Source organism: Coffea arabica, chromosome 5e, assembly GCF_036785885.1.
Source record: "Coffea arabica cultivar ET-39 chromosome 5e, Coffea Arabica ET-39 HiFi, whole genome shotgun sequence".
In the NCBI taxonomy this organism is placed as follows: domain Eukaryota; kingdom Viridiplantae; phylum Streptophyta; class Magnoliopsida; order Gentianales; family Rubiaceae; genus Coffea; species Coffea arabica.
In genome coordinates, this window is record NC_092318.1 from 8,021,108 (window position 1) to 8,035,391 (window position 14,284).

At 34.2% G+C, this 14,284-nt stretch overlaps 1 protein-coding gene across 1 annotated transcript; it reads right to left on the reverse strand.

Moving 5' to 3' along the window:
- Positions 1-7,328: 7,328 nt before the first annotated feature.
- On the reverse strand, positions 7,329-11,618 carry LOC113688057 (uncharacterized). The gene is made up of 5 exons (XM_027205665.2): positions 11,345-11,618; positions 8,764-9,105; positions 8,295-8,438; positions 7,963-8,168; positions 7,329-7,718 (listed from the first exon to the last, which is right to left on the reverse strand). The coding sequence occupies exons 2-5, from the start codon at positions 9,003-9,005 to the stop codon at positions 7,561-7,563; spliced, it is 750 nt and encodes a 249-aa protein (XP_027061466.1). The 5' UTR covers positions 9,006-9,105; positions 11,345-11,618; the 3' UTR covers positions 7,329-7,560.
- Between the last annotated feature and the right edge of the window lie 2,666 nt (positions 11,619-14,284).

Below are 14,284 nucleotides of genomic sequence, written 5' to 3' on the forward strand. Positions count from 1 at the left end.
AATGTAATTAACCCAAAATTTTCCGCAAGGGTTTCTGCATTGTACTTTTGGTTGAAGTTGAACTACCCAATGATAGGGAAAAAAAAAATAAAACTTGATTGCAATTTTGACATTCTCAATTTTCATAAATTGCTGGGGAATTGCATTTAGTTCTGTCTTATTGCACTTTGGGACGTGATGCATCTACTCTGACGAATACTATTTTCTTAACAAGTTAAATAGTAGTAGTCTAACTATTGTTTTTTGTGCATGGATGTACAAAAACAGTAAATTATTTTCACCTAAGTGATACTTATTCAATTTTGTTCTCATTCTGTGAGGGAAGTGACTTGAATACCCAAACTGTTTTACTACTACTTGGTTAATTTTTTTTTTTAAGACTGGAATTTGATTTGCCTATGCTGCTATAGTGATGGCATTCCTTTCTAGTTTTTTTTCCCCATTAAACCTAATAAATGGGAGAAACTTTTCCTCAATGATCAGTAATGGTACAATATGGGGTGCCATTATAATATCAAGTACTTCGCTTTTAGACCTCAAAATCAATTCATAATCTCGTGATTAATATACAATGTCTGAATATACTTTTATTAGAATGATTTGTCTTCAGTCCTATAACATGTATTCCAAGCATTAGATAGCTAACAGAACACTTATAAGAAGAAAATCAGTTCTCCACTACCACTTACTCATGAATGATCAGGGCAAACGTCTCCATTTATGTAGGATGCTTAGATTGCACAAATGTAGCACTGGAGTTCTTTAAAAATTAAGGGAAAATGGAATGGCATAAAATAGCCAAAAAAAATGAAAAAGAAAAAACAAACAGAGGTTTGTGGGTATGTGAATAAACCCTTCCAACATCAATCTGTCAAATATTTTGCTTTGGTACAGTATAAAACCAATATGCACTCAAAATTCTATTTGTTTTTGTTTTTTTTTGCTAATAGAGTCTACTCTTTTGATCTCCTATACCCATTGTTTGCGGTTGTTCCACATCCATCGTGATATATCGAGTGATACGTATATTATAGTACATAAATTTTTTTTAAAATCTAAAAAAATTACTAAAAATAGAAAATACTGTAACAAGCACAATTATCAGATTATATTTGTTAAACACCTACATTGTCATATATATATATATATATATAACCAATTACCTATAGCATTAAAAGTAAATCATTTTAGCATTAAGAACACCTTTTATTCCTATTTTATATGACATCAAAAGTTAAATGTAAGATTAAAACCATTATATTTTACACAACACAATATTAATCCCACTCAAACTGATGATAACATATAAATGAAGAAATTTGTTGAACAAACCATAAATCTAATCAAAGTAATTATATTGTTAAGCATACGTAACACAAATTTGCAAATCACATAACAAAAATATTATATATTAAATCTAGAAAAAATAGTAAATTATAAATAAAACCTTTAATAATTTCAAATAAATGAACAAATTAACAAAACTAAATTAACAAAGCTTTGCTCAAATAGCTGATCTGCACTTCCATGGAATAAGCCCAATAAAATTCATTTATAAAATCCACCTTCAAAATGTCAATTCCATGCCCTTGAAAGCCCATAAATTTGAAAGTTGAAAAGCCCATATTTCCCTTATTGTCACATTAGCATCAATTTAAGCCTTTAATCCCAACTCCTTTATATTGACCCGTCAGATTAGGATAACTAGTTATGACTACTATGTTGGATCTTCCTTATCGACTGTCAAGTCTTAAGCCTTTCTTTCACTTCCCTTCCTTTCCCTTCCCATTACTGAAGGACTTAGTTTTAAATTCGTTTGAATATCAAAATTTTTCAAATAATATTTCGTTTACATCATAAAAATATTTTTTAACCCATCTTTTTATATTTTAATTATCTTTTTATCTCACATACATTATATCATAAAAATTGCTACAGTATTTATTCCAAATAATATTCTATCCAAACAACTCTTTTCTTTTCTAACAAAAACAGAGGCAAAGGAAGGACTTCGTAAGGATGGGATTCAACTCACACAAGATTGTTGGCTACTGCTAGGAAAAATGGAGATGGGGTTGACTTCTAGAAAGATGAATACATAAGCTTTCAATTATTAGGTGTTCAATTTATCAGTAAAAGTTAAAACAGAAGAGGTGAAACAATATAGCTATGATAGAAAGCAATTGTCATTGTGATTTGTGAACCGTTGAAGTGGCACCAATTTGTTTCATCTAAAATGGTAGGGTAATAACTCTGTTTCTGCAAAATTTTGTTTGGCATTATTTGATTCCCGAGTCAACTCGGAGTTGACTCGAAGATTTGGGTCAATTCTGGGCATTACGAGTTCTACTCAGTCATTGGCTAAGTTAGAGCGACTCGCTACGGATATGGATTTATTCGGGATTCGATAATCGATATTGTAACGGTTTCCTCCGTTCCGTTATGACTCGATCGAGTCGTGTCGGACTCGGCCGAGTCGAGATGGCTAACCACGCTAGTACCATATGCATTTTTCAGAATAAGACAATGTAAGACTCTTAATAAGAGAGAGAATATGAAATCTCCATCAAGCTAAATCCCAATCAAATGGGAAATAATCTTTATAGAAACAAAAGATTCTTGTGTTGACGAAGTACAGAGTGTAATAGCAATTCAAAACAGTTAACTGATTTCCCTGCTAATGCCCTTCCATAAACCTTTGCCACAGGGATAGCAACTGAAAGCAGTTTTCCACCCTTCCCCTCTCCCATCCTACTTTCAGTCACTTTTCATCAGAGAGATGATCATTGCACTGGGCTCGGAGCAGCTAAATAGCTGAGACATTTGAGACATGGGAAAGAAATAACAAATAAATAAGTATATTAAATAAAAACATAAAAAACAATTATTTTCTCTTCAGAGTGCTAGTTGCTCTAATCAAATCTCCTTAGCCATTTCCCTAACAGAGCTATAAAGAAGGCTCTAAGGTCACTTGCTCCCAAACCCAAAATCTGGTTGGTGATTCAACCTTTTCCCGTCCATTCAAATGCGACCCCTTCTTCTCATCTTCCCTCCCCGTTGCAAACATCTTTGCAGCTGCTCCCCTCTTTTGGTTACTGAAGGAATGGCAAAGAGAGACACATAATAACAAGGTAACCTCAGCAGGGTGCTTTTCTTGCTCCTTTTGAGACATTTTCCTTTCGATCAGCTAATTCATTTCTGAGTTCCAATGCAGGATTCCAGGCCTCTTTAGCTTTCTAGTTGGCCTCTAAAGGCAGTCCCAAGCAAGAAGTTGATTCCATGTCATCGTACTTAATGAAGCAATGGAGCTCAAAAGTGATGAATGGTTCAACAATGTGTCCAACTACAAATGTGAGCATGGGTGTTCTATTTGTACAACCAGTTAATTGAGACTTCAGGATCAGTGATTTTTGACCAACACGTTAGACAAGAAGCAGTAGTAACTTCAAGAATCACTATCATAATGTGGATGCATAATTCTCTAAAACCGGAGAAAAAGGGGGTACCTGAAGGAGATTTTATATAATCTGAGCCAACCAAGCTACATGGAAGTTCAAGTTTGATCTTGTTGTTGGCTATGTACCTCAACATGGTGGCACATTAGAGCAAAAGAATTCCAGTAATCAGACTCAAACATCTCTAGATGATTACTCGATACTTGAGCTTGCAGAACCTGATTACTCCACCATAAATCAATCTTAAGCATAACTATCTACCTGCTATGATTTGAAGTACTATATCTTAATGATACTGCTTCAAAGGAAGAGACAGAAAAGAATATCACAATAACTCGCCAGAAATAGAGCCAGTACAATGTAATAAAATGAACTAAGATATACTTAAGCCAGGCTACTTTCTTAGGCTTTCTAATCCAAAAATAGTATCCACAATGTATCACATAACACTTGCTTTCTGAACTTGCAAAAACGTAGTGTTCAAGATGCATCAAGAGATAAAAAAATATTCTCCTAAAGCTCCATCAAAGAATAGAATAAAACTCAAGATAACTTTCTCTGTGGAATACCAAATATGCATCACTGAAGAGAAGGAAAAAGAACTTAAATTTACAATAATAGAAGAATGCAGGGATAATACTTTTAATTTGAGAACCAACAGGTGCTCTCAACGTACAGCTTCTAAATAGAATACCTAGCTCAGAATTGACATATTTGAGTTCAATCGGTCACTAAAGTGAATACCATGGCAAAACTAAGAATCTCTTGAAAGGCTACCTCAAGCTAAAATACGTCAACATACTGGACAGAATGAAACGAGAAAACATGAAAAGTACTAGGTAAGGCATACATAATTAAAACTCTGCTCAATCAGGAAAAGAGAATGTATTCTAATGTTCAAGTGGTGAATCCAAATTTTAATAACTAATTTATAGAAATAAACATTGAACTGCTTATTTTCTCAGTTATATTAATAGAAGATTAGTTCATCTTCTTCCATGATTGTGCCTAATTTTTGACTCCTCAACTTCAGAAATAGAACAATCACCTTAAGCACTTAAGATGACAGGGATACTAAAATGTAATAAATGCTTGTCAAAGTCATCATTTGCATTGACAACTCTTTCTCTCACTTCCAAGGATCCATATTTGGCTGATGAAGACTATTTACTTTGCCAATTACTCAAATATGTCAGAGAAACCAAAAGCCCAAGCATTATGGGTCAGACTGGGAAGTTCCAGCAAACCTATCTAAGTAACAGTTGTTTTTCCTCATCCTGTCATCTGATCTAAAGTGAATATGAGGACTATCAAACTTGTATGCTTAAAAGGTAATTATTTGAAATAATAGCTGAAAATGTCAAAAGAGATTGTGTACACATACTCAGAGAAAAGAGAATTGACTTCGTGTATTCCACCTTGTTTAAAGCTATACAAATTTAATACATGTTGCAGAATCTGCTTGAGAATGAAGCAGCACCATGCACACCCAATTCCAACAAATTAATTGACTGTTGTTGAGTGGCCAAGATTTTTCATACAAAAAGTGCTGGTCTTTTTAGCAAATACATGAATATTGCATTTGTGAAGAAATGCAGACATCAGAAATGAGGGAATTGAATCCGTCTATGGAAATTTTTTTATGAATTTTTTTTAATGAATATATGAATTACTTTGCTTCATTGATAACTGCTTAAAATTTTTTTATCAGCAGGGTACTTGAGCACATATTATCCCGGATAACTGTCTCAGCTTTCACCACAAACACTTGAGATCTTCTCTAGGATTTGGGTTGAGCAACTTCATGAATAATCTCTTCCCAAGTCCACCAATGCAACATAAAATTATTCAAATTTATGAGCTGCTTATTTATTTATTTATTTATTTATTCATTGTCAATGCCTATTAAATATTATACCGCAGTCCAATTTAGTGCTTTGAAATGGAGAGGGATAATAAAACTCATGAAGGTTTCTTTTGGTGGACTAGTAGAGCTACCCAGATGCTGTGACAATCTTTATCAATCTCAATATATGAATAGTGAGGCATTGTACCACAATTACAGAAATGCCATAGGTGTCCCCATGGTGCCCCAACCAAAAAAGAAGTTAGTCAGCAATCTACCAGGTACTTTAGATATTACTTGTCTTAAAGGTCCATGGATTTTTCTCTCGGATTTCTCTGCAATGAAAGCCAGAAATTTGAAAATATCCAGTAAGTTTTGTCTAGTCAGGACTCAGGAGATGTACATAGGTCCAAATTCCTTCCTCAGTTAACATGGTAAAGTCCTGCTAGAATGAAACTTAAATAATCACGAAAGCTACTCAAACAACTCAAGTTTGACGGATTTACCTCATACTGTCAAGAACTGCTTTCAGAACAAGCTTCGTAGCGGTACACTGAACACCAACCCAATCTCGAATTCTTGCAACTACAAAAACAGCCATCTTTACCTTCTATTCCGTCATTTCTGCCAGAAGGAACAAGGTCATTGACATATCCAATGTGCTTTTCTGTTTCCTCAAAATAAAGATGCTCTATAGCATGCTTTTTTGTTTACCACAACAACATTTTCTCTCTTCCAAACAGCAGTTGTAACCATTCCACAACTACAACAGAAGCTACTATAAAATCAAAGATGCTTAAAATGGTAGATAATCACCCTTCGCATAACCATGTAAAATGGCAGCATCACATGGAGTTTCAAGATGCACATCTCATTTTGACCTCTATATGATCCCTCTTCAGGGAATATTTCAGTCAGACTTAAGCTATCAAGCAATATTCAAATTACCTGAAAAAATACTACATGGTTTGAAAAAAAATTGCTCTGTTAGAGTAGAGATATATTCCTAGGCAAAGCCAATTTTCATCCTCTGGATTACAAAGAAGAAAAATTAGAACGAGGCAATGAATTCTAAACTACTAAATTCAATCAACATCCTTCTTTCAGTAATGGAACACTTTGGTTTCTAGAATGTTAGATATCAAGCCGATGATACACAGAGAATTCCAATGGAATGAGTTTCTGAATCTGGTACAAGATACCTTAGCTTAATGTTATTATCAGAGAGGCCTGATTAAAGCACAACTCTCCTTCGATACAGCATTATTAGGACAGATATCCCATGTGCCTTGTATATTCTAACAAATCCACCCTGACTTGCAGAGCCTATAATCTGGGAGTTGTTACCGCCTTTAAGTATCAAAGAGTATAATTAAAAAAAAAAAAAAGATGCTCGTTTCTTACCGGTTTCCAGAGCAGAATTAGACAGCCTCCACAAATTCAAAATGAATATATGATTAATATATACGTTTTACTAAAATACCGAGAGGAGTAGAAGATCCAACCCAGCAGAATCGTGAAAATTCCACTTTCAGTGCTGTACCAAATTTTAAGATCAACGTCAAACTTAGCAATAATCACACAAATTAACCATTTCTTTTCTTGAAACTTGACATTCTTAATTACTCAAGCCCAGAATAGTGTACCAGCATAAGTTGGCACACAGCAAAAGACCAAGATAAGCAGATAGGAGTTTTCAATGACACACATGCAGGACCAGCAAAAGAAAGACCAAACAACAAAAAAACACTATGAATTGAAGGTCATAAAATGAAACTTTTACAATCACACAGGAAAATTTTAGTACAACAGTTTATTGATCTATCAAAAAGGCATTCAACACTCTAAAATTCTCAAAGGCATCAAGCTATACATGTCGATTAGACCTTAGATTGAATGTAACACAAACTGTTCAAAAGTATGAGCAAACCATAGTTAATAAAAAGAAACATGTGTACCAATTAATGAGCTGTCTGGGGCAATATCTAGTAGTCAATTACAATCCACTCATTTAAAACAGCACCACAAACAAAATAAATTTTCATTGCAACTAGAATGAAAAGTACATGAGAGCCAAAAAATGGAACAAGCACATCAAGATCTGGAATACCCTGCCACAAAACTAAACTAAAGCATAATAATGGGGAAAATATCAGACAATATCCCCATAGTTGCAAACCAAAACCTTAAGTTGACGGATAACCTAAAGGAGATAAAAAAGAAATAATCTGTCCAAGAAAAGGGAGAAAAAGTCCTAGTCTAATCACTTGAAGATCCGTCATCATCTTCGCGCGCTGTCACAACCTTCTCTATAAAACTCTTCCTGACTCCATCAAGAACATCTTTCTTAGACTGTTCACCCCCACCCTGACCATCATTGAGAACTGGATCCGACTGACAAAGAACTAATGCAACACCTAAAGATTTGGAAATGCAGTTTATGAAATCAGTCAGAGAAAATAGCAGATTCAATTTACAAAAGATTAAAATAGGGAATCAAATAGTTATCATATACTCAGTCCCTCCGCTAGTTAATCCTAATCTAAACAAAAAACAATAAGAACCATGAATATTCCATAAAACACAGGTTTCAAGGCAATATAGACATCAACTTCCATTAGAAGATATCAAGAATTGCAGAAGCCTAAACTCCCAACATACCTTCAGGTGTGCATTTCCGACCAAAGCTACGGAGACCCAAATAGTTTGCTTTGACTGCACTGTTGTTGTACACCAAAAGAGTTGGAATATTTTGATCAGGATAGTTAGGAATGCAGTCAGTAGATATAATTTTCACAAACTTGGTTGCCGGATATCTTTGAGCCAGTTCTTCCAAACATTGCAAAAGAAGCTCACAATCAGCGTGTCTATCAGAAAATGTGTAGTGTTAAACAATCTAGTACCTCCAACATAAAAACCAATATTTAAAAAATTTAACATCACCACAAAGATAATAGTGAAGAGGAAAACAGTGCTTAATAAGTTATAATTACCCGTCCTTGTAAAGAACCACAACAACCCAAACATCTGCTGGTGCTTGTGAAACTTCTCGCACAAAATCAGATCCAGAAATTGGCATCACTGACCCAAACCTCGCAATTTTGGCTGCTTCTCTCATCTCTGCCAACCTCTTCTTCCTTTGCAAAGTCACCAAAACACCTATTAGCTTCCACATTTACTGAAACTACACTAATTCGATAGCTCATTTTTCTCAAGATGCACCTAATTTTTCACCTCAATTACTGAAGAACTAAGTTCCACAACTGTTACCGAAATTCAAAATCTCTTTAGATGGGAAATAATTCCAATATAATCCTAATTACCAAGAAATTTAAAAAATGAAATTAACTTTCAATCCTCAGTTACTGAAATCCCAATATATGTATGAAGACAATTCAACGACCAAATACAGGAAAATCAAAAGGCCCACCACCACAAAAAATGAAAAAAGTTAAGAGGTACCTGTATTCTTGGAGGAAGCGATCATCGTCAAGATCATCTTCAAGGTCTTCAAGTTCTTCTTCAGTCTTGTCATCAACCCAGGCCCTGTCTCTAGGCTTTGAGTCGGGGTCTTCGGCTGGGGTGAAAGAAGGGGGCTTGAAAGCAGGGGGTTTGGGAGGAAGGTTCCCTAATTTTCTCTGGATATCGTCCCATTGCGTCGAGGCACCTTCCAGATCCTTGTAAACAAAATGGTAATCTGCCATTATTTTTGTTGAAAACAATGCCCTTGTTGACAATCCTTATACTCCAACAGATAGGAATCCTCAAACAAAGTGATCTCTTCCGCTATGCGCATTCGTTCTCCTATAAAAGCATGATTAACTGAGTCCATACTCCAAAAAACACAATGCACAAAACAAAAAACAATGAAACTATATAATAAGTAGGGGTGGGCACGGGTCGGTACCCGCCCCGAACGGCAAATGGCTGACCCGACCCTAAGATGTCGGGTCACTATTTTTTTTGACCCTAATCCGCTCCGATTGTCCTCGGATACCCGAAAAATAGGGGCGGGTCATCGGGTACCCGCCCCTATTTAAAGAATGCAAATTCTGCATTCATAAGATGAACCTGCTGTAGCCTGTACGTCCAGATGCTGGGGAGACTTATTGTGAAAATCAAAAGCAACCTTACTATTGTTATTGCTTGAGTAACATCACTGGGCAAAAATTCCAAAACAACAACTTAGTTAAATCCCCCATAAATGAATACTATGCACAAAACTTATGAGCCAAAGCCTGAAAGTTCAACTGAATAGATGTTGAACAACAAGATATAAAATCAAAAGTCCTCAGATTTGATAGCTATTTTAGGACTATATTTAATCAAAAACCATCATTTGCAGTTTAAGGTTACTAGCAGTGACATTTATCAAGCACTTTTGGTACCATCTGTATGGCAGCTCTGATATGATTTATCATCACAGCTAGATAGATAGATAGATAGAAGATCATCTGGATCAATGGATGATGAATGGATAAATGAATGAATAAATAAAAAGGGTTAATTACGCTTTGCTCCCCTGAGGAAATCAGGCAATGGCACCACAAAAGGCTAACAATAAATAGCAACCAAAAGAACTGCTCTTTTGCCACAAAATTTTTGTCACTGGGCAAAAATCAAGAATTATTTAATAGATATACATGAAAAGAATAAATAATCTCAATTATATAAAAAACCAAAAAGAATCAAATGGTTGAAAGCCACCACAACTAAATAAGAAACTAAAGCAATAAATATCCCAAAAACGCAAAAAATTTCAAACATATTTCATAAGAAGCCCTCAGATCTCATAGCTTCAATGAATCATAGACGGAATTTGACAGGTAATTCAACAGATGCCTTTTACAGATCACCGACAAAAAAACCAGCCAAGCCATGCACCAGTGTGTGCGTGTGTGTGTATAAAATCAAGCAATTTTCCCGGAGTAAAGAACATAAACAAAAGGGCGGAGCCGCCGAGGGAGGATTTTCAGCAGGGGAAAATGAGGGAAGGCTTTAGCAGTGAGTCTAACCATGGAGGCAAGGCTTCAAGATCAGATCAGGAGCGGCGCAAAGGGATTGCCTGGACAGAGGTGGGTGGCGGCTAATTTTTCCGGTGAAGTGCAAAGGCAACCGTTGAATTTTAAACCCTGTCAATCCCCTCAATATTAACAATTTTTTCCATCATTGGGCATAGGGGTGAGCATTCAGTGCAAATGCGGTAAATCGGTGCGCTGAATTCGGTTTTTTCGGTTATTGCACCTATAGAAATCTAAACCGTTTTCATTTTCGAATTGGGCATTACCGAATTCATGCGGTACCCGATTTCAAATTCGAAAACTGTAATGAGACCGAATTCATCTGTTATGTAAAAAAAAACCCTGAAGCAAATTAAGAGAATATATAAAACCAATCTTTATAGTTCAGCAACTACCAACCCCCGCAAGCCATGAGAAAGCTACAAATATTAGACTGAAAATATGTAAAGAAGCTAGACATATGTAGGCCTTCTACTGGTTTGTAGTTATAAAAGCTAAATTGCTCTCTTCGATATGTTCTAGACTTGCTCCAATGCTTTCCATTACTTATTCAGGAGCTGATTACTTTTATTGAGCTTATTAAGGTGACCTTTCTGCTTATTTATACATAGATGTTTCTTCTTTTACACATTGCAGAAAATTCATATCCAGAATCCTAGGTACAACTTCTGGAGCCGTATTTTCACTAGATGTGCACCAGAGATTGAGAATCTCCACGGACAAGGAGGTAAAATTTTCATTTTAGCAAGTTTTTTCCTTTTTAATTTTTCTAACGGGTAAAAGGTGGAATTTTTCCCCAAGGCCGTGACTTTTAAACGCTGCACAACTGGAGAGAGCTTTCTTGTGTATAAAATACAAAGCTTATGTTATATCACACCTAATCTAAACTACTACAACAGTTAGAGTTTGCAATTGGAAGCTCAGATTTCGTCCCCTTATCAATTCAGGATAACAAATTTCCTAGTCGATCTTGGCCCATTTTAATGCCAGAGACACAGAGCCAAAAACAGAGGAGCACTTACCTAAGCGAGCCAGAGATGAGCAGTGATGAACCAGCGATGAATCAGTGAGATCTTGGTGCTTCGTCTTCTACACTCGGCAGCGATGAACCAGCACGGCAGGACACAGCCGACAGGAGACGTAGAGCGCGGCGGACTGGCGGATGCCGGAGAGGCGGAGAGCAGCTTCGATTTGGGAATTGGGACTTGGGACTTGAGAGTGTTAGTGCGGTGAAAGCCCTAGGCGACGGCAGCCACGGCACTATGCAATATTGCAAAGTTGCAATGGTTGTTTTCTCACTTTTCATCAGCTGAAGATGAAATCCGACTTTTCCCAAATGAAGTGACTTTGTAATTTTTAATTTATAAATTGGGGCTCCTAAATTATAATACATTCATTATGCTCCTCAATGATTTAAAAATTATTACTGATTTGATCCCCAAATTTATTCATAATTGAACACATTACTTATGTTCAAATCATTTTGTGGTTTAATTGGCATTTATTTGATCACTTATACCTAAAATCCTTGGTCTATGATTTAAGAAACACATAAAAAGTAATTAATTTAAACTAATTTAGTTAGTAGTTACAATGAATTTATAATTTACAATGATTAATAATAAGTAATATTAGTTACAAACTTACAAATTACAATGAATCAATGATTAGTGATAAGTTACATTAGTTACAAACTTATAATTTATTTCAAATCAAAATAAAACTTATTTACTTGATTTGCAACTCACATGCATTCACTTACACTGTTTAGTTACTTTGTCTATACTTAAAACCTTAAGATTAGTAAATAGATAATATGAATTTTAACTTATTTGATTACTTATACCTACAATCCTTAGTCTATGATTTAAGGAACACATAAAAAATGATTAATTTAAACTAGAATAAACCTTAGACTATACAATGATTAGTAATAATTTATGAATTTATAATTTACAATGATTAATACTAAGTAATATTAGTTACAAACTTACAAATTACAATTATTAGTGATAAGTTATGTTAGTTACAAACTTGAAATTTACTTACATATGTTATTGTGAAAGTCAATACACTAATACATTGATTTGCAATTCATATACATTCACTTACACTGTTTAGTTGTCTTATCTATACTTAAAGTCTTAAGATTAGTGAATATGTAATGTAAATTTAGAGTACACTAATACTTGCAAGTTATAGATTACGCATTCAAATATTCAATAATTCAAACATGAATGATGTATCAAATTACCAATATCTAAATTCTAATTACTAATTATGTTTATTGTTTAATATTTAGTATTATACATATATGTATTAATTATTATCTAATTCTAGTCATGTTAGTATGTTACTCATGTATAAAATAATAAGTATTATAGTTATCTTATATTGTAATGTATTACTATGCATTATTGTAGTCATATAACAATTAATAAATACTAAAATAATATAAATATATTGTACATTATTATATATTATTAGTATTATAAGTACATGATATGATGATAATATCATTTACTAATTATTATTAATAGCATTTACCTATTTAATATAATAAAGTATTAGTAGTATATACTAATACTAAATAGCATTTATCTATATATTATATAATTTTATATATCAATTTGGTATTCGAATGCGGTAATACGGTACCCGATTTCAATTACTGAATTTTGAATTCGAAATCGGTTATTACCAAATTCATAATCTCGTTACCTATTTTATACCATATTAGAATTCGGTGAATTCGGTATGTACTGAATTGGTACCGAATTACCAAATACCCGATTTCAAATTACCGAATTGAATTTGAAATCGGTTATGAATTCGGTACGAACCGAATCTGCTCACCCCTAATTGGGCAACAGAAAATTTGAGAAAAAAAACAATACTAATCAACAAAAAATCAAATGATAATACATTATATATAAAATCAAGCAATTTTCCCGGAGTAAAGAACATAAACAAAAGGGCGGAGGCGCGGATGGAGGATTTTCAGCAGGGGAAAATGAGGGAAGGCTTTAGCAGCGAGTCTAACCATGGAGTGATGGAGGCAAGGCTTCAAGATCAGATCAGGAGCGGCAAAGGGATTGCCTAGACAGAGGATGAACACAGGCAAATGATGTTGCACTCGATCAGAATGTCGGCTGAACTCTTTAGGTTAGGGTTAATAACTTATAAAATTATAAAATTGCCCCTATATTTTTTAATAGTTACATAATATACCCCGGGTCGGGTACCCGCGGGTTTTTGCTTTTACGATCCGTATCCGTATCCGAATATTCCGGGTACCTGACCCTATCTGATCCGCTGAGAGAAATCGGATCGGGTATCCTATTTTTCGGCTCGGATCGGATCTCTCGGATTTTCGGGTTGGCGGGTATTTTTGCCCACCCCTAATAATAAGTGTAGACACTTTTAAATTTTTCTCAATTTCAAGTCTATTATTTTTTGTTTTTACTTATAAATTATTTAATTAATCATTTTAATTTTATTTTATAGGTTTATGTAAAAAGAAAAAAAGAAAAAGAAAAAAAATAGATGTTCAAAATTGGAGAAAAATAGTAGAGATTTTTCTTTTGTTTCAACCTCAATCTATATCTATATAAATTTGAAAAGGGATTTTTAGCAACAAACCACCACGTATTTTCTCACTATCAATTCTATTTTTCTAGCATTTCACATTTAATTTAATTTATAAAATATATTTCTCTCAACTTCCACATCTACTCTTCACATTTGAAATTGTCGGTTACTTTTTAAAATCATTTCATTTGAAATTGTTGGTTAATGTGCATGTTATCCTATTTGAACTTCAATCCATCACGTTTCCGATTGCCTTGCATTATTTATGATTTTATAACAATTAAAACTTCTATAAGACCATAAGAAGAGATAACAAATATAACATCCTTTCATGCTTTCTTATTAATTTGAATAAGTAAGATTATTTACGC